This window comes from Carcharhinus amblyrhynchos, unplaced genomic scaffold (assembly GCF_965287045.1).
Source record: "Carcharhinus amblyrhynchos unplaced genomic scaffold, sCarAmb.v2.hapA scaffold_566, whole genome shotgun sequence".
In the NCBI taxonomy this organism is placed as follows: Eukaryota; Metazoa; Chordata; class Chondrichthyes; order Carcharhiniformes; family Carcharhinidae; genus Carcharhinus; species Carcharhinus amblyrhynchos.
In genome coordinates, this window is record NW_027650306.1 from 19,839 (window position 1) to 38,710 (window position 18,872).

The 18,872-nt window shown below is 45.7% G+C and overlaps 1 protein-coding gene across 2 annotated transcripts in view; it reads right to left on the reverse strand.

The window, feature by feature from the left end:
* nxf1b (nuclear RNA export factor 1b) overlaps positions 1–18,872 on the reverse strand; it is a 79,903-nt gene that overhangs the window by 14,065 nt on the left and 46,966 nt on the right. For both annotated transcript variants that reach the window (XM_080184103.1, XM_080184102.1), the window contains exons 6-13: positions 18,658–18,738; positions 15,888–15,957; positions 12,839–12,927; positions 12,030–12,137; positions 9,541–9,650; positions 4,455–4,491; positions 3,927–3,995; positions 1,737–1,792 (exon numbers count right to left, since the gene is read on the reverse strand). In XM_080184103.1, coding sequence (XP_080040229.1) covers positions 1,737–1,792; positions 3,927–3,995; positions 4,455–4,491; positions 9,541–9,650; positions 12,030–12,137; positions 12,839–12,927; positions 15,888–15,957; positions 18,658–18,738 — 620 coding nt within the window. The remainder of the gene's footprint in view (positions 1–1,736; positions 1,793–3,926; positions 3,996–4,454; positions 4,492–9,540; positions 9,651–12,029; positions 12,138–12,838; positions 12,928–15,887; positions 15,958–18,657; positions 18,739–18,872) is intronic.

The window sequence follows — 18,872 nt, forward strand, 5'->3', positions numbered from 1 at the left end:
TCCAAGCCATCTTTATCAATCAGAAAGGTAAAGAAATGCACAAACTAAGTTCAAAAGAAACCTTCCTTCCTCCTGGGAACATTTAATCTCCTTCAATACATTTATTCCCGCGAGAGAGGAGGACTAGGCACCATGCTTTTCCATCATGGAGATATCTGTTTCGAACATATTTTTTGGCTTTCTTATGTTCTTAATGATTGCTCAGTAACTCTCTAGTCTGCAAACCTTGTTTTTTTAACCACTATTTATGGCGTCTTGTTTTTCTTAAAAGAATAAAAGGATCGTCACTCCTCACGTTTTGGAAAACAAACTTATCAGTTTACAGTGCCTTTGATGTTGGCAAAGCATCCCTCAGGCATACTGGGGACCAGAATTTGACACTGAGTCATGTGGGGAGCTATTAAGATCAGGTGATCAAAGGCTTGGACAAAGAAGGAAGTCTGAAGGAGTCTCCTAAAGGAGGAACGAAAGGTGCGAGGTTGACAGGATATTATTAAACTAGAAAGAGTGCAGAAAAGATTGACTAGGGTGCTACCAGGACTTGATGGATTGAGTTATAAGGAGAGGCTGAATAGACTGGGAGTCTTTTTCTCTAGAGTGTAGGAGGCTGAGGGGTGATCTTATAGAGGTCTATAAGATAACGATCAGCCAGATAGTCAATATCTTTTCCCAAAGGTCAGAGAGTCTGAAACTAGAGGGCATAGATTTAAGGTGAGAGGGGAGAGATATAAAAGTGTCCAGACGGGCAATTTTTTCACACCTAGGGTGGTGAGTGTCTGGAATGAGCTGCCAGAGGCAGTAGTAGAGGCGGGTACAGTTTTGTCTTTTAAAAAACATTTAGACAGTTACATGGGTAAGATGAGTATAGACGGATATGGGCCAAACACAGGCAATTGGGACTAGCTCAGTGGCAAAAACTGGGCAGCATGGACAAGTTAGGCCTGTTTCCATGCTGTAAACTACTATGACTCTGGGTGGGGAGGGGATTTGATGTGGAGATGCCGGCATTGGACTGGGGTAAAACACAAAGAAATCCCACAGCACCAGTTTAAAGTCCAAGCAGGTTTATTTGTAGCCTCAAGCTTTCAGGACAACCTGTCCCTTCGTCAGGCGGCTGGGAGTTCTGGGGAGGGGATTCGCAGGTTACAGCCCAGGGAACAAAGGCATGGCTGTCAGCTCCCCAGGATTGGACAGCAGTCTCCAGGAATTGAAGCTCAGTCTCCCAGGACACTGCCGTGTGCAAACCTGGAGAAAAATCATCGGGAGGCATTACAAAGAGACGGTGTTTAACTTTCTTTGAACATTCCTCTTCACCAGAGATAAAAATATGGGATTGCAAAGTACAGACAGGGGTAAGCAGTTTGTTAATTGGGTAGCTTTAAATTTCAGATCTAAAAATCAGAACTGTTCCTTGCTTGTGTTTAAGTCTGATCCTCAGAACAAAGTGTAACACCTTTCAATCCAACCTTTAATGTACAAACCCAACCACTTCAAATCTGAGGATCACTGCTTAAAACCTGAAACTGCTAAGAATGGAACTCTAAACAGCTCAGAAGAATAGTCACGTGGGCTTGAGACGTCCACTCAGTTTCTCTCTCCACAGATGCTGCCAGACCTGAGGAGCTTTTTCAGCATCTCCTGCTATGGTTTTAGAACTGGAAACTTATCTGGCACACAGGAAGTTTCGATAAAGGCTCTCGTTTGTTAAATGCGTACCTGAGTCCACGGGTACTTACTGTTGAATGAATCGCGATACCAGCACCTTGATTTCGTCTGTACCAAAGTAACTAGCCTGTTAAAGAGGAATAAACAGCGGCTGAGAGATCACATTTACTCTCTGTCTAGCATTAATAGTCACTCTTACAATAACTCTTGCTCAAGAGGAAAGAACCCGGCGTCAACATATCACCTCCTATCTGCAGCATGCTCCGAAATGCTTCACAACCCATGAATTACACCCGAAGGGCACAGTTGTCTAGGCAAATGAGGGTTGCCAACTGGCATACAGTATGATCCCACAGACAATAAACAAATGATCAATGAATTTGCTGCTGCTGGCATTGTTTCAGAGAAGAATGTTGACCAGACCGCTTGGAAAACTTTTATCTGAAAAGGCTGCTGATCCAGCAGCTGTCCCTCAGTGCTATCCCAAATGGTGCAATGCTTGAGTACTGTCCTGGCAGTGTCAGTTTGGATCAGAACGCAAACACGCAACCTGCTTACTCAAAGGGAAATGCTGACAAAGCTAAATTTAGGCAGGAAGGTGGAGTCAGCACATTCTTCTCCATGTCTGATTTCACCAAGAAATTAGATATCGCTCTTGGGGTTATAGGGATCGTGGGATATGGGAGGAGGGGGAGAAATCAGGATATTGAATTTGATGATCAACCATGATCAAAATGAACAGCGGAGCAGGCTGGAAGGGCCAAATGGCCTCCAGCTGCTTCTCGTTTCTACATGTCTGCGTGGGTTTCCACTGGGTGCTCCGGTTTCCTCCCACAGTCTGAAAGGCGTGCTAAATTCTTCCTCGGTGTAACAAGTGCTGGAGTGCGGTGATTAGATGATTTCCACAGTAACTTCGTTGCAGTGTTAATGTAAGCCTACTTGCGACACTAATAAATAAATTTAAACAGATGGTGAAATTTGAATTCAATAAAAAAATGTCTGGATTAAAAGTCTGACAATGAAACCATTGTTAATTGTTGTTAAAAACCCCTTCTTGCTCACTAGTGTCCTTTAAGGAAGGAAATCCTACCTGCTCTGGCTTGTATGCGACTCAATGTGGCTGACTCTTAAATTACCTCTTAAGTTGCCGCGCGAGTCAATCAGCCAGTTCATGGGCAATTAGGGATGGGCAACACACACATCCCAAGAAATGATTAAAAACAAGTTAAGGCACCCTCGCAGAGAACTAGCATGGGCATAATGGGCCAAATGTCTGTCATTGTGCTGTGACCATTCTGTGAGCTATGATCTCTTAACTGCTAGAAGCAACCTGGTCTTACCTTCCCTGCGACATTACTTTGTGAATTTTGAAGGCTGTGTAATCTTTATTATTCCAACGAGGCCCCAATTTAAGTCTTTATCCATATCTGTGTTTCCTCAGACTCAGCAGCATCTTAATGAGTCAGCACAGTACCCTTTCAAACAATTGAACATTGTTCCCGAATTGTGGAATGTAGAACTGTGAACATTACTATAACTGAGGCCTTATTAAATAGGCTCGGCACTGCCCCTTACGCGCTCTATCCATGATAGAAATCTGTTATCATCTGGCATTATCTAACAGAGATGATTCTGCTAATGCTGCAAATTTGTATCACACGATCTGCTACTTCCACAGCGGCACAGTGGTTAGCGCTGCTGCCTCACAGCACCCAGGGACCTGGGTTCGATTCCCAGCTTGGGTGATTGTGTGGAGAGTGACTGTCTGTGCAAGTCTGCATGCTCTCCCCATATCTGTGTGGGTTTCCTCCGTTTTCCTCCCACACTCCAAAATGTGCAGGTTAAGATGGATTGGCAGTGCTAATTGCCCCTTGGTGTCCAAAAATGAGCAGGTTAAGTGCATCATCCATGGTATATGGTCTCTCAGTGTCCAAAGATGTACAAGTTAGGTGGGTTGGCCATGCTAAATTGCCCCTTAGTGTCCAGAGATGTGCAGGTTAGGTGGGTTGGCTGTGTTAATTGTCCCTTAGTGTCCAAAGGTGTTTAGATTAGGTAGATTGTCCACGCTAAATTGCCACTTAGTGTCAGGGGAACAGCTGGGGTAAACATGTGAGGTTAAGGGGTTTAGGCCTGGGTGGGATTGTTGTTGGTGCAGGCTCACGGGGCCGAATGGTCCGCAATGTAGGGATTCTATTCTATTCTAAAATGACCAGCAACATGCGCCATGTGTCTCAATCAAAGCAATCGATTCATAGCTGTACCTTGCACAAGGGAAGAGTGGTTGGCGTCTCAACGTCAAAGGAAATTGGAGGTGGCAGCTCATGGCCGTCCTGTGTGGAGAAAACCAGGCAAGAGTCAGGGAATGTCGACAGCAGCAGCACAACCCGGGAGCTTGCACTGCCAATACCCTTCATTGCCAACCCACCCAAAGCAAAACAAAACAAATTAACTTTATACACTGGCCTCTCTACAATCTGTGATCAGTGAATATAATTACAATCCAACACTGGTAAATTGGAACCAACAGTGCACGCGGCCGAAGTATAAATATTTAGATTAAAAGCTTAACTTGGCCGCAAACATCAGCCCATTATATTATAGTGAAATCCTTCAGGGAATGACTTGCCAGCTACCCACCATCCACAACTCCCCCCAAACAACCACAACCACCCCCCCTTCCCCCACACACCCCATCAGCCCACTCGCTTTTCAGTCTAACTTGCACCCAATTCTCAGGAACGCTTTCAACCTTGCCCAAGTCTTGAGTAACCCTCGAGTGATGTACTTACCAGTCTGAGTAACTTTGGAAATTTTTCCCTGACAGCACTGTCAAACATTGCAAAGAGGGAGAGGGAGAGGTGAAACAAACAAAAAAGGTAACAGCGTGAGAAAACTTCGACCGACACGTGACCGATAAGTGTACCCGCCCTTCCCCCCCCCCCACCACCAGTCGAACAATTCGCCTCCCCCTCCGACCCCGCATTATGCTCAAATAGCTGACTGAAACAAAGCTGGCACAGTACTCAAACCCCTGCTGAACTGAACTACCAGACCACAAAAGTCCCTTTCCACAGCCGAGAGAGCTTTCTCTTCAACCAGTTCCACAAGCAGAGGGGAACTCCTCAAATACAAACAGAAGCTATAGTGACTTTTCACAAGTCACACTGATTATGTCTGATATGAAATAGGAAAGTGGGGAGGGAACACTTGGAGAAGATCCCCTAGCATCAAACTAATTTAACTTCACCTGTCCAGATAATGCCGGGCGCTCATTCAAGTGTTGAGAAAAGAATGAAGCAGACCTGCCAACGGTTTAAAAATTTTGCCTTAAAAAAAAGCTGAAAGGGGCACCTGATTTTCAGGAAGTTCCCCATTACAGTTAAGATGTGGAGTTGCCAGCGTTGGACTGGGGTGGGCACAGGAAGAAGTCCCACAACACCAGGTTAAAGTCCAACAGGTTTATTTGGAATCACAAGCTTTTGGAGCACTGCCCCTTCATCAGGTGTAAATCAAAGGTCATTTTAACTGTAGGGAGTCTCTTGTGATTTAAAAGCCAAAATAGTTTCCACCTTTCTTCGTATATAGGCTTTATCCTCCCTCAGCATCTTGTTGTACGCCCATTAACTGTTTGATCGCAAGGCTGTCGAGTCTTCCAAACAGCAGATCCAAGACAGCCCTTTTAACTTATCCGCTCACATTTGACGGGGTACGTTTTTTCTCAGGCAATGTTTAGTTGGCGGACTCTCTCTTTTGTTGTTAATATCACTTTGGAGTTTTTTCCATAACAAGTTTTGGAGCAAAAGTGCAACTCCCCTTTGGGAATAGGCAACCCGTGGGATATGCACAAAACCGCATGTTCCCACAAGCTGCCCAAACAGGATGCTGATTTTCCCGCGGCACACGGTGGAGCTCAGGGTCTGTGCTTCAGGGAAGGAGTCAGCCAACAGGGTCTGGGGGCGGGGGGTGTTACTTAGGAAATGATGCCGCTGCTTTGGGCTGGGACGCCCATTGTAAATTTATATGGGATTTTCTTGCAAGGCATCACCCATAAAAATCAGGAGTAGTGAAAACATTGCTATAAAAGCAGTCAGTGCACAATGTAGCAGCAAGCTTTTTGTTGGTCGTACGAGGCCGTAAGTACGAATTCACTAGGCATTGGTTGACACTTACTACTCCTGGGAGCAGGGAAGTCTCTACACACACGCGCACACACACACACTTGAACAGGGAATTTACCTTCCATTTCACTGCACAACGCATTGCCCGCTACATTGAATCCCACCATTTTCATTTGGCTCTGGACATGCAGTGTAACAGATTCCCTGTTTGTCTTTTAAAATATAAATGAACAACTTGCAAGGAATAAATCAGATTGAGCAGCCAATTTTAAATTCACGCCGGCTCGAAGCAATTCCACCTGCAGTCACAAACCCCACTCCAGTAGCCGCAACGAACGAAGGGCCTGAGATTCATTCACCCGCGAAACAACAGCAGGTCAAACGCATCTCCGGAGTGATTGGCCCTGGGGTAAATGATAATCAAGTTTTGGAGGCATTTTTCTTTTAATTTTTTTTTAACCAAGGTTAAAATACAGCCTTATTAGGCCAACTAAAAGCAAGACTGCCCCTCAAAGTCACGCATATTTGGTTTCTGTTTACTTACCGGGCTATCACTCACCTGCATGGGGAGGGGGCTACGACATTTAACAGGATCAATGTTGGGGAAAGAGATACCAACACTCTGGTTAGTTGGGATTGGGTGGGAGGGGGAGAAGGGTTACACCAATGTGATATCACAGAGGTATTAGTTACCAACTTCACCCAAATTATTACCGCACATCAGGAGTGAACAATTAAAAATTAATACCTGGTTTCTGACTTCAGATTTTTTTTTTAAAAAGACCCACGGCAAAAAAGCTTCAATAAAGAACAGAGTCACAGAACGGGGAAACAGATGAAAGGCCAAGAACAGAGACAGATTGAGAGGAGGAAAAGATACTGAAGCGGGTGAGGGTAGAAAAAAGGACTGTTGTTCAAAGGACATTTAGTTAAATCAATACCCATTTTGACATTGGGCATGTTAAATTGTATTAAGAATGTTTCATTAGATAAGCAACTGATGTTTTGTACCAAGTTATTTGTGCCAAGTCTCAATGAGCCCTTCTTAATCCCCTGAGGCAGATTTGTTTTCAAATTGTCTCCAAAAGACTATGTTTAAGCCTGCCCACAAACTTGGCACTCTGCTTTGTCAAGAAGCTGAGGTTCAAAGCAATGTACAAGCTGTACAAATTTTCCTCCCATCAAGTTGTGTTGCCAGATATAACCCGTCAACCTGCTTCCCAAATACTTGCAAAGGGCGGCATGGTGGCACGATGGTGAGCACTGCTGCCTCACTGCGCCACGGAGCCAGGTTCGGCTCCCAGCTTGGCTCACTGCCTGTGTGGAGTCTGTATGTTCTCCTTGTGTCTGCGTGGGTTTCCTCTGGGTGCTCCGGTTTCCAAAGATGTGCAGGTTAGGTGGATTGGCCATGCTAAATTGCCCCATACTATCAGGGGGATGAGTAGGGTAAACATGTGCGGTCACAGGAACAGGGCCTGCGAGGGATTGTACTCGATGTAGACTCGATGGGCCGAATGGCCTCCTTCCGCACTGTGTAGGGTTCGATGAAAAGCCAGGAATCTGCCATTGAAAACGCCACAATTTGGCGTTGGACCACAATTCTAAGCGGCCAGCCAATTAATGGCTGGCTGTGCCCATCTTAGGTTGGCCCTCTTCTGAGGAATCTTACCCGTCACCGGCTAGCCAGACTTCATCACTGGCCAACAGATCAGGAAGAGGGAGGGGAGAGAAAAAATTGTGGACCCACTTCACAGACACAAGGACTGACACAGGAAATGGTTTAAGTCCTTTTTTGCTTCAGATTGGTCCACGTGCAACAGCTTGCAACTCACTCTTTGAGGCAAAGTTGCAGAAAACAAAAGAGAAAATGCTGGAAAATCCCAGCAGGTCTGGCAGCTTCGACAAAGGGTCATCTGGACTCGAAACGTCAGCTCTTTTCTCTCCTTACAGATGTTGCCAGACCTCCTGCTGAGATTTTCCAGAATTTTCTCTTTGGTTTCAGATTCCAGCATCCGCAGTAAATTGCGTTTATCCAAAGTTAGGGAAGAGTTGGCGTGGGTGCGTGATCTCTGGCTTTTGAGCTCATTTGAGGCTTTGTGAGAATGCAAAACATTCGCTGAGGAACCTTAGGGTAGGAAACAGTTTCTCAAGTGACACTGCATTTCGCAACCTCCTGTATCTATGACATTTTAAAAAAAAAACTTTAATTTATCCTTGCCAAATTTGAACAGGAAAAATAATACACGTTGGTTGTCAAATAGGAGGCAGAGAGTGGGGGTCAATGGGTGCTATTCGGATTGGCGGTTGGTGACTAGTGGGGTGCCCCAGGGGTCGGTGCTGGGGCCTCAGCTTTTTACCATTTATATAGATGATCTGGAGGAGGGAACCGAGTGCAGGGTGTCGAAATTTGCTGATGACACCAAGATTGGGGGAAAGGCAAATTGTGCGGAGGGTGTGGAGAGTCTGCAGAAGGATCTAGATAGGCTGGGCGAATGGGCCAGGAAATGGCAAATGGAATTTAATGTTGGCAAGTGTGAGGTGGTCCACTTTGGTAGGAAGAATGGTAGGAAGGACTATTACTTACGTGGCGAAAAACTGCAGCAGGCAACGGTGCAGAGGGACCTCGGGGTCCTTGTGCATGAGTCGCAAAAACCCAGCTTGCAGGTGCAGCAGGTGGTCAGGAAGGCGAATGGGATGCTGGCCTTCATAGCGAGGGGGATTGAATATAAAAGTAGGGAGGTCTTGCTGCAGCTGTATAGGGCATTGGTGAGGCCGCAGCTGGAGTACTGTGTGCAGTTTTGGGCGCCGCACCTGCGCAAGGATATTTTGGCCCTGGAAGGAGTGCAGAGGAGGTTTACTAGGCTGATACCGGAGTTGAGGGGATTGAGCTATGAGGAGAGGCTGAATAAACTAGGCTTGTACTCGTTAGAGTTTAGAAGAATGAGGGGAGATCTCATTGAGACGTATAAGATGATGAATGGGATGGATAGGATAGAGGTGGAGAGACTCTTCCTGCTCAAAAAAGACAGTAGGACTAGGGGGCACAGCCTCAAGATAAAGGGGAGGCGGTTTAGAACGGAGTTGAGGAGGAACTTCTTCACTCAAAGGGTGGTGAATCTCTGGAATTCTCTGCCCGTTGAAGTGGTGGAGGCTGCCTCGCTAAATATTTTTAAGAAGCGGGTTGATGGGTTCTTGATAAGAGAGGGGATTAAGGGTTATGGGGAGAGGGCGGGAAAGTGGAACTGAGCCACGACAGATCAGCCATGATCTTATTGAATGGCGGGGCAGGCTCGAAGGGCTAGATGGCCTACTCCTGCTCCTATTTCTTATGTTCTTATGTTCTTATGTGACTTTGGACAACAGTCCCGCATTCTGAGCAGCAAAAGGAGAACTGTTTGAGATTAATCCACAATCTTTTGAGGTACAGGATTACAGAGAGGTTACGAAAAATGGAAAGAACATTTCTGAAAGGAAAAGACATTCTTAAACAGCTTTAACATACAGATCTACTTGGAAAAATGTTCACTTGGGGGCATGTAACCTCTTAAATCATGCACTCGCACACAAAACACCGATGCCACGGCTAAATTAACAACAGTCATGTGTGCTGAAATCTCCCTGAAATCCCATGGAAAGAAGTTAGAGAGAAAACTAAATTACTTTTAAAATAGAAATTCAAGAATGCACTTGGGGGTGAATAAATATATTGCTCGTCATTTGTGAGGCCCTCTGGAATGAAGCCAGAGCAACCACTGACCTGACATATGTAGCTTGATCCCGGAAGCTGTCGCAAAGGGGATTCCCATCCAACCACAGCTCTTCCAGCTTGAAGCCTTTTATTTTGTCCAGATCCCTTTCGGCTTTGAGCTAAATAGAGATTTATTTGGCATTGTTGTTTATGGTGACCACAACAATTTAATCTATACCAACAAGAAAACACTATCTACCCTCCTAAACGCAGCACTCAAATGCCCGGTCCTGCCTACGTGCTTGCCATCTCGCCAGGACTTTGAGGGTAAACGAGCTGGCTCTACCAAAGGGACGGATAATCAAAAGTCCTTTCTCCAAGTACACAACTCCGTTATTCCACAATGCACAGCGACAGCAAAGACATAAGTTACATCGACAAATGCTCCTGTAAATGCTGCGATAGCTGCACAGCTGGCTCCAGGAGTAAGTACGTCTTGTAGAGCACATTTAGATAAAGTTCCACTGTCTTTTTGTTTTAAATCAGTCTCTGCAGTTTTAGCTACTTGAGTCATTAAAATAATTGCAAATAAAAGGCAATGCTTAATACCAGCAATAACCACCAAACTACAAAACTACCAGGGTATGTTTGAGAATCAGGAATTTAGACGGTAAAGTTGAGATGTGGGAGACTGATTGAGTGTAACTTTGCAGCACAAGTCCAAGGCTTCCTCCGGGTGCTCCGGTTTCCTCCCACAGTCTGAAAGACATGCTGGTTAGGGTGCACTGGCCCTGCTAAATTCTCCCTCAGTGTACCCGAACAGGCACTGGAATGTCGCAACGAGGGGATTTTCACAGTTACTTCATTGTGATGTTTATGTAAGCTGATTTGTGACACTAGTAAATAAACGGCACGGTGGCACAGTGAGTTAGCACTGCTGTCTCACAGCGCCAGGGACCCAGGTTCAATTCCTTGCTTGGGTCACTGTCTGCGTGAAGTCTGCATGCTCCTCCCTGTCTCTGCATCGCTTTCCTCCGGGTGCTCCAGTTTCCTCTCAAAGCCCAAAGGTATACAGGTTAGGAGGATTGACAATGCTAAATTGTCGCTTACTGTCATGGGGACTAGCTAGGGTAAATGTGTTATGGGGTAGGGCCTGGATGGGATTATGGCCGATGCAGAATCAATGGGGCGAATATATAGAACATAGAACATTACAGCGCAGAAATGGCTCCTTTTGTACTGTAGGGATTCTATGCTCTATAAAACTTTAAACTTAAACTTTAGTGTAAGCTTGGGACTAATAAATAAAATATATGCGTTCACTTCAATTAAGTTTATGAGTTTATCATGCTGGCAAACTACTCTGGACACGGCACTTACTCCTTCCCACCCATTGCTCCCATCAAGCTGGCATAGCCTAAGTGGCCACTCCTGTGAATAGCACTGACTTTAATTAAGAGTCATTACAGCCAGCCAGCCACAGGCACGCACATTCCAGCCTGAATCAATCGAGAACAATTAGATTATGCCACATCGCAAGGAGCAGTAAGGTGAAGTGCAAGAGTCTCCACTGCTGCCAGAGACTGCTGGGATTGACTGACAGGAGAACAAAGCTGCTATTCTGTTGTCAGTGTGGGTCGGTTGCAAACTGCGTTATGCTGCATGTTTCACTGCAGTCTGTGAAGCCACTACATGCACCTCACCAGTCCAAACCGGGTTGGCTACCCACTTCAGGGAGTGGGGAGAGGAGGTGCTAGGAGGCTGGGATAAGAGAAAAGCTCAAAGTTTTAAGCTGAATGTATACCTGGGCTTTAGAACAATGACTGTAATATCAGCATAAAGATTCAGTGTTGAATACATCAGTTCAAAAACCCAGGCCTTTTAAGTACATCCCAGTTCTTCTGTTTTAATTTGCTGGTATACCACATTATAAAGACTTCCTTTACAGCTTAACGCTATTGTCCTACTGCTATGGATTTGAGTAGCGTGCAGAGGACCAACTAAAATCTGATTTGGCGTGCCCAGTAATGGCCACAAGCTGGTGATGGTTGGGCTGAGGGCTGCTCACAGTCTTAGGAGGAGGCACATGATGCTGGGTGGGCTCATCAGCTTTCCTCTTATCCCAGCCTGAAGTGGTTAGCACTACTGCCCCAGGTTCAATTCCCAGCTTGGGTCACTATCTGTACATCCTCCCCATGTCTGCGTGGGTTTCCTCCAGGTGCTCTGATTTCCTTCCAGAGTCTGAAAGATGTGCTGGTTAGGTGCTAAATTCTCCCTCAGTGTTACCCAAACAGGCACCGGAGTGTAGTGACTGGGGGGACTTTCACTGTAACTTCATTGCAGTGTTAACGTAAGCCTACTCGAGACTAATAAATAAACTTGAACTTTGTTCCTTGAAAGAGGGAAGGAGCATGAAAGATGAAAAGGCGTTGGGAGCATGGGGAGATGTAACAGGTCAATGGGACCTCTGCTCTGGGTAGTCTGCAAACAACAACTGGCATCACCCACAATAAGAGACGCAACCCAGATCTTGGCCATAACCGCAAACTGGCACTCACCTCATTTCTGGAAAGATTCAAAATTTTCAAGCCAGGAGCTTTGGTAACCAGGTCTGCCAGGTCATCCAGCCGGTACAAACGGTTATTGCCCAGGTTCAGAGACAGCAACTGTAAAGCACAACACCAGTTATAACATCAACTCTGACAGTCGCCCGAGCAGTGAGAATGCTAAGGGCACTATGATCCAGAGGGCTGACGGGCCCCTGCATCACTGGCACAGGACACTGCCTTAAGACAGCAACCAGCAGCGGGCGGCCTATTGGTTCTGCAGAAGACACTGCAAAAAAGTTAAACCTCTTTGTTAAAACGTTACGAAGACTGCTATGCCTCCAAGGCACACAAGTCTGCAAAGAGCTCCATTAGGCCATAAAACATAGGAACTCAATTAGGTCACTCAGCCCATCAAATCTGCTTGCCATTCATCCATGGCTGATATTTTTCTCATCCCCATTCTTCTGTGTTTTCCCCAATACCCCTGATCCCCATATTAATCAAGAGTGTCTTAAAGACCTGGCCTCCTCTGCGGCAAAGAGTTCCACAGATTCCCCACTCTCTGGCTGAAGAAATTCCTCCTCATCTCGGTTTTAAAGGATCGTCCTTTAGCCTGAGGTTGTGCCCTCTGGTTCTAGTTTTTCCTATGAATGGAAACATCTTCTCCACACCCACTCTATCCAGGCCTCGCAGTATTCTATAAGTTTCAATAAGATCCCCTTCGCCCACCCTTCTAAGCTCCTATTTGTAAATGACAGACCTGGCTATGAGAAAGAGTCTCCTAATCTCACAATGCACACCTCTGCAGGCTTACATACCTCTGGAATGTTTTCTTCTATTATTTTGACGACGGTGTTCATGGATGTCCTTCTGTTTAACATCACTTCAATGTTCTGGGAGACCAGGTCTGAATAAACCAGAATGATTGCTTAGAATCAGAAGCAGTAATTATCACTAATCAACTGTCAATGTGTGATAAAGCAGATCGAGCCTCCTGTTTAACAGGGAGAATAATGCGTGCAGCATCCTGGAGCAGTATGGTGGCACAGTAGCACTGCGGCCTCACAGCGTTAGGGACCCAGGTTCGATTCCCGCCTTGGGTCATTATCTGTGTGGAGTTTGCAGTTCTCCCCACCCTCACCCTGTGTCTGCGTGGGTTGCCTCCAGATGCTCCGGTTTTCTCCCACAGTCTGAGAGATGTGCTGGTTAGGTGGACGGGCCACGCTAAATTCTCTCTGTGTACCCAAACAGGCACCAGAGTGTGGCGACTAGGGGATTCTCACAGTAGCTTCACTGCAGTATTAATGTAAGTCTACTTGTGGCACTAATAAACTTAAAACTTAAACTCATACAATGCTACCCAATTCCTGATCTGTGCTGCGTTAACCAATCTCAGTCACCACAGCAACAGCGACTCAATGAAAAGCTCTCAAGTTCCCTTTGGATACTGAGGGACTGGTTTGTGTGATAGGACTGGGCTACATTCACAACCCTTTGTAAATGTAGCTGTGATACATCTGGAAAAAATGCTTAGGAATTTACATAAATTTATTGCTTATTGTGGGAGGCGGTGGTCTAGGGTATTATTGCTAGACTGTTAATGCAGAAACTCAGCTAATGTTCTGGGGGACCCGGATTCGAATCCCACCACGGCAGATGGTGGAATTTGAATTCTATATATAAAAAATCTGGAATTAAGAATCTACTGATGACCCATTGTCGAAAAAACCCATCTGGTTCCCTTTAGGGAAGGAAATCTGCCGCCCTTACCCCGGTCTGGCCTATGTGTGACTCCAGAGACATAGCAACGTGGTTGACTCTCAACTCCCCTCCAAGGGCAACTAGGGATGGGCAATAAATGCTGGCCCAGCCAGCGACGCACATGTCCCACGAATGAAAATAAAAGAACAGCTTCTTCCCTGCTGCCATCAGACTTGTGAATAGACCTACCTTATATTAAGCTGACCTTTCTCTACACGCAAGCTATGACTGCAACACTATATTCTGCACCCTCTCGTTTCCTTCTCCCCTACATACTCTCTGAATGGTATGAGTCAGCGTCATAGCAGTTTACAGCATGGAAACAGGCCCTTCGGCCCAACTTGTCCATGCCTTTTTTTTATACCCTGAAGCTAGTCCCAATTGCCCACATCCCTCTTTATCCATGTAACTGTCTAAATGTTTCGTAAAAGACAAAATTGTACCTCTGCTTCTTCCAGACATTCACCACCTTGTGTGTGAAAAAAATTGCCCCTCTGGACACTTCTGTATTTCTCCCCTTTCACCTTAAACCTACGCCCTCTAGTCTTAGACTCCCCTACCTTTGGGAAAAGATCTTGACTGTGTACTGATCTGTGCCCCTCATTATTATTTTACAAACCTCTAAGATCAACCCTCAGCCTCCTATGCTCCAGAGAAAAAAGTCCCAGCCTATCCAGCCTCTCCTTATAACTCAATCCATCAAGTCCCCGTAGCATCCTAGTAAATCTTTTCTGCACTCTTTCTAGCTTAATAATATTCTTTCTATAATAGGGTGACCAGAACTGCACACAGTATTCCAAGTGTGGCCTTACCAATGTCTTATACAACTTCAACAAGGCATCCCAACTCCTGTATTCAATGTTCTGACTGATGAAACCAAGCATGCCAAATGCCTTCTTCACCACTCTGTCCACCTGTGACTCCACTTTCAAGAAGCTATGAACCTGTACCCCTAGATCTCTTTGTTCTGTAACTCCCCACACTGCCCTACCATTAACTAAGTCCCACCCCGGTTCAATTTACCAAAATGCATCACTTCGCATTTATCTAAATTAAACTCCATCTGCCATTCGTCAGCTCACTGGTCCAATTGATCAAGATACCATTGCAATCCAAGATAACCTTCTTCACTGTCCACTATGCCACCAATCTTGGTGTCATCTGCACATTTGCTAACCATGCCTCCTTTATTCTCATCTAAATTAATAAATTAATGACAAATAACAGTGAGCCCAGCACTGATCCCTGAGGCACACCGCTGGTCACAGGCCTTCAGTTTGAATCCTCTACAACCACCCTCTGGTTTCTGTCATCAAGCCAATTTTGTATCCATTTAGATACCCCACCCTGGATCCCCTGAGATTTAACCTTATGCAACAACCTACCATCCATTACCTTGTCAAAGGCCTTGCTAAAGTCCACGTAGACAACATCAACTGCAGTGCCCTCATCAACCTTCTTGGTTACCCCTTCAAAAAAGTTAATCAAATTCGTGAAACATGATTTTCCACTCACAAAGCCATGTTGACTATCCCTAATCAGACCTTGCATCTCTAAATGCCTGTAGGCCCTGTCTCTGAAAATACTTTCCAACAACTTACCCACCACAGATTTGAGGTTCACTGGCCTGTGTTTCCCAGGCTTTTCCCTGCAGCCCTTTTTAAACAAAGGCATAACGTTTCGTCACCCTCCAACATTCAGGCACCTCACCTGTGACCATCGATGATTCAAATATCTCTGCTAGGTGACCTACAATTTCCTCCCTAACTTCCCACAATGTCCTGGGATACACTTCATCAGGTCCTGGGGATTTACATACCTTGATGCACTTTAAGACTTCCAGCACCACCTTCTCTGTAATCTATACACTCCTCAAGACATCACTATTTATTTCCCCAAGTTCCCTAACATCTGTGCTTTTCTCAACAGTGAATACTGATGAAAAATATTTATTTAGGATCTCCCCATCTCTTATGCTTTGTCTCTGTAGCGTGCAAGAAACAATACTTTTCACTGCATCCCGATACGTGACAATAATAAATCAATCATGATCCAAGATAGTGTGAAGCTGCCAAACCTGAAATAGAACAAAGTGTAAATCCATACCTGGGTCACTGCGTATGCTGTTTAAGTCAAGGGCCTGCTGTGATCCATCGTAACGCTTACTCATACATTGCTGCAAAACAAAGAGAGGTAGTTCAAGTGAAATGAAGAAACTGTCAGGAATGTCAATGATAGCTTTGTTCTTGGTTCAAATCTTGCCTGTTTGAAGTAACACCAGGAAGCATCTGCATGTTAGCTCGGTGCTGCTTCCCAGCCCTGGCTGAGTCAGGGAGTAACACAACAGGTTTTTCCTTCCCTTCAAGCTGTCATTCTTGGCTAAGCGACACTCTGCCTGTCTGGGAATCAGAATGGGCTCCTGAGTCACAGTTACAACTGAATTTATAATCCAAGGTGACACTCCAACGCGGTGGGAGAGCCGCAGAGAAGTTACAGCACAAAGAGGCCATTCAGCCAGCTGCGTCTGTGCTGGCCGAAATAGGGAGCAAAGAAACTCGTGGCTCATTTCAATCCCATTTTTCAGCACTTGGTCCACACCCTCACAGGTTACAGCATGGTGGGGTGAAGCGTTGTCTGCTGGATGAGGCGCTACCAACCAACCACACACCCCTCCCCCACCTTCCTTCTCAAGGATATTGGCAGATAGTTTGAAAGCAGGAAGGGTAGAGTCTTGCCATTGCGCATTCCTCAACCACTAATTTGTCCTGCCTGTCCAGACAGTAAAAATCTCCGCCACTGTTGTTTATGTACAAATTAGCTGCCAAGATTGTCCAGAAAGCATCAAAAATTAAGCATCGCTTATGACAATTGCAGAAGATGCTACTCCAACATCTTTATCTGCAATCCTTTCTGCTACAGCAGAATCATGCAATCCCAACAGTGCAGGAGGCAGCCATTCGGCTCATCCAGCCTACACTGACAACAATCCCACCCAGGCCCATCCCCATAACCCTATGTATTTACCATGCTAGCCCCCCTGATACTAAGGGGTAATTTAGCATGGCCAATCCACCTAATCTGCACATCTTTGGACACTAAGGGGCAATTTAGCATGGCCAATCCACCTAATCTGCACATCTTTGGACACTAAGGGGCAATTTAGCATGGCCAATCGCCCTAACCTGCACATCTTTGGTCTGTTGGTGGAAACCCATGCAGACATGGGGAGAACATGCAAGCTCCACACAGACCCAAGGCTGGAATCGAACCCAGGTCCATGGTGCTGCGAGTTGTCGTTGCTCACTACGATGCCCCCCAAGATGCGATTACAGCTCTTTCTGGTTTCACCTATCACAGCTGTGTCACTGTTACGACTGTGCCCATCAGGTCTGCGCCCTCTCAAAGGACTTAAAATAAAAGTTCTGAAAGGTTATAACAAAAGCAATGCTTCCAGGAGAAGTGTTGTGTTTTTCTGAATTTGTATTGATCAGCAAGAACCTAACCAGTTCCTGGCAAGAGCTGAAGTGTATTTTTGGACAGAGAATTTCACCTTTCAATGACTTCTTGCAAATGTTTCATAGATCACTGCCATCTTTTTTTTTGCAAATTAACTTAAATTGTACAGCGGGCGACACGATGGCACAGTAGCTAGCACTGCTGCCTCGCAGCGCCAGGGACCCAGGTTCAATTCCAGCTGTTTTTGTGGAGTTTGCACGTTCTTCCTGTGTCCGTGTGGGTTTCCTCCGGGTACTCCGGTTTTCACCCACACTCCAAAGATGTGCAGGTTAGGTGGATTGGCCATGCTAAATTGCCCTTTAGTGTCCAAAAATGTGTAGGTAAGAAGGATTAACAGGGTAAGCATGTGGGGTTATGGGAATAGAGCCATGGTGGGATTGTCAGTATAGGCTCGATGGGCCGAATGGCATCCTACCGCATTGTAGGGATTCGCTGGGCAGCATAGTGGCACAGTGGTTAGGTGGATTAACCATGTTAAATTGCTCCTTAGTGTCCTAACGTGTGTAAATTAGACGGATTAGCCATGGTAAATGTGTATGGAGAGAAGGCCGGTGTAAGATGCTCTGTCAGAGGGAGTCAGTGTAGACTCGGAAGGCCGAACAGTCTCCTTGTGTACTGAAGGAATTCTATTCTATGATTCTCAATGTGTCACCTCTGGTTACCAACCCCATTGCAAATAGAAACAGTTTTTCTCTAATTATCAAAACCCCTCATGATTTTGAATATCTCGATTGCAGCCTCTCCCCCACCCACCACTTCCCCCTTAAATTCCACTGTTCTAAGGAAACAACTGCATCCCCTCCCATCTCCCTGTGACTCATCTCCCCCACATTCCTGGTACCATTCCAGCAAACCGCCACTGCATCCTTCTCCAAGGGCCGCGAGACCCTGCCTAAAGTCATAGAATCGAGGTTTACAGCATGGAACTAAGTCCTTTGGCCCATCTTGTCCATGCAGCCCTTTTTTCCTTTCCCAACCCCCTAAGCTAGTCCCAATTGCCCGTGTTTGGCCCATATTCCTCTATACCCATCGTAACCATGTAACTGTCTAAATGCTTTTTAAAAGATAAAACTGTACTCACCTATACTGCTACCTTTGGCAGCTTGTTCCAGACACTCACAACCCTCTGTGAAAAAATTGCCCCTCTGGGATCCTTTTGTATCTCTCCCCTCTCACCTTAAACCTATGCCCTCCAGTTATAGCAGCGCCCAAGATTTGTCAGAACACTCCGGTGGAGGCCTCACCAGTGATCTCTCTCAGTTTAGTCGATTAGGCATTTCCTCATCTTTTTTGGGGTAACGTCACATGATGATACACTGCAAATTTCTGTATGGGTTCCCTCCCCGCAGCATTCCCTTACCTTTATCTGTTCAATTTCCTCTAACTTGAGCTCATTTGAGCCAGAAGATGGCGGCATCGAGGAGTTTACGTTGATTGTCACCTGCAGGGAAAGGAAATATTCCTCTTGTCAGTTAGTTTTAGGAGATTCAGAGCTGTGCAGGCTTCTAAGGATAGCAGGAGAAGGAGCAGCAGAGCTGAGGAGAAATTCTCTCAGAGTTACGAATCTGTGGAATT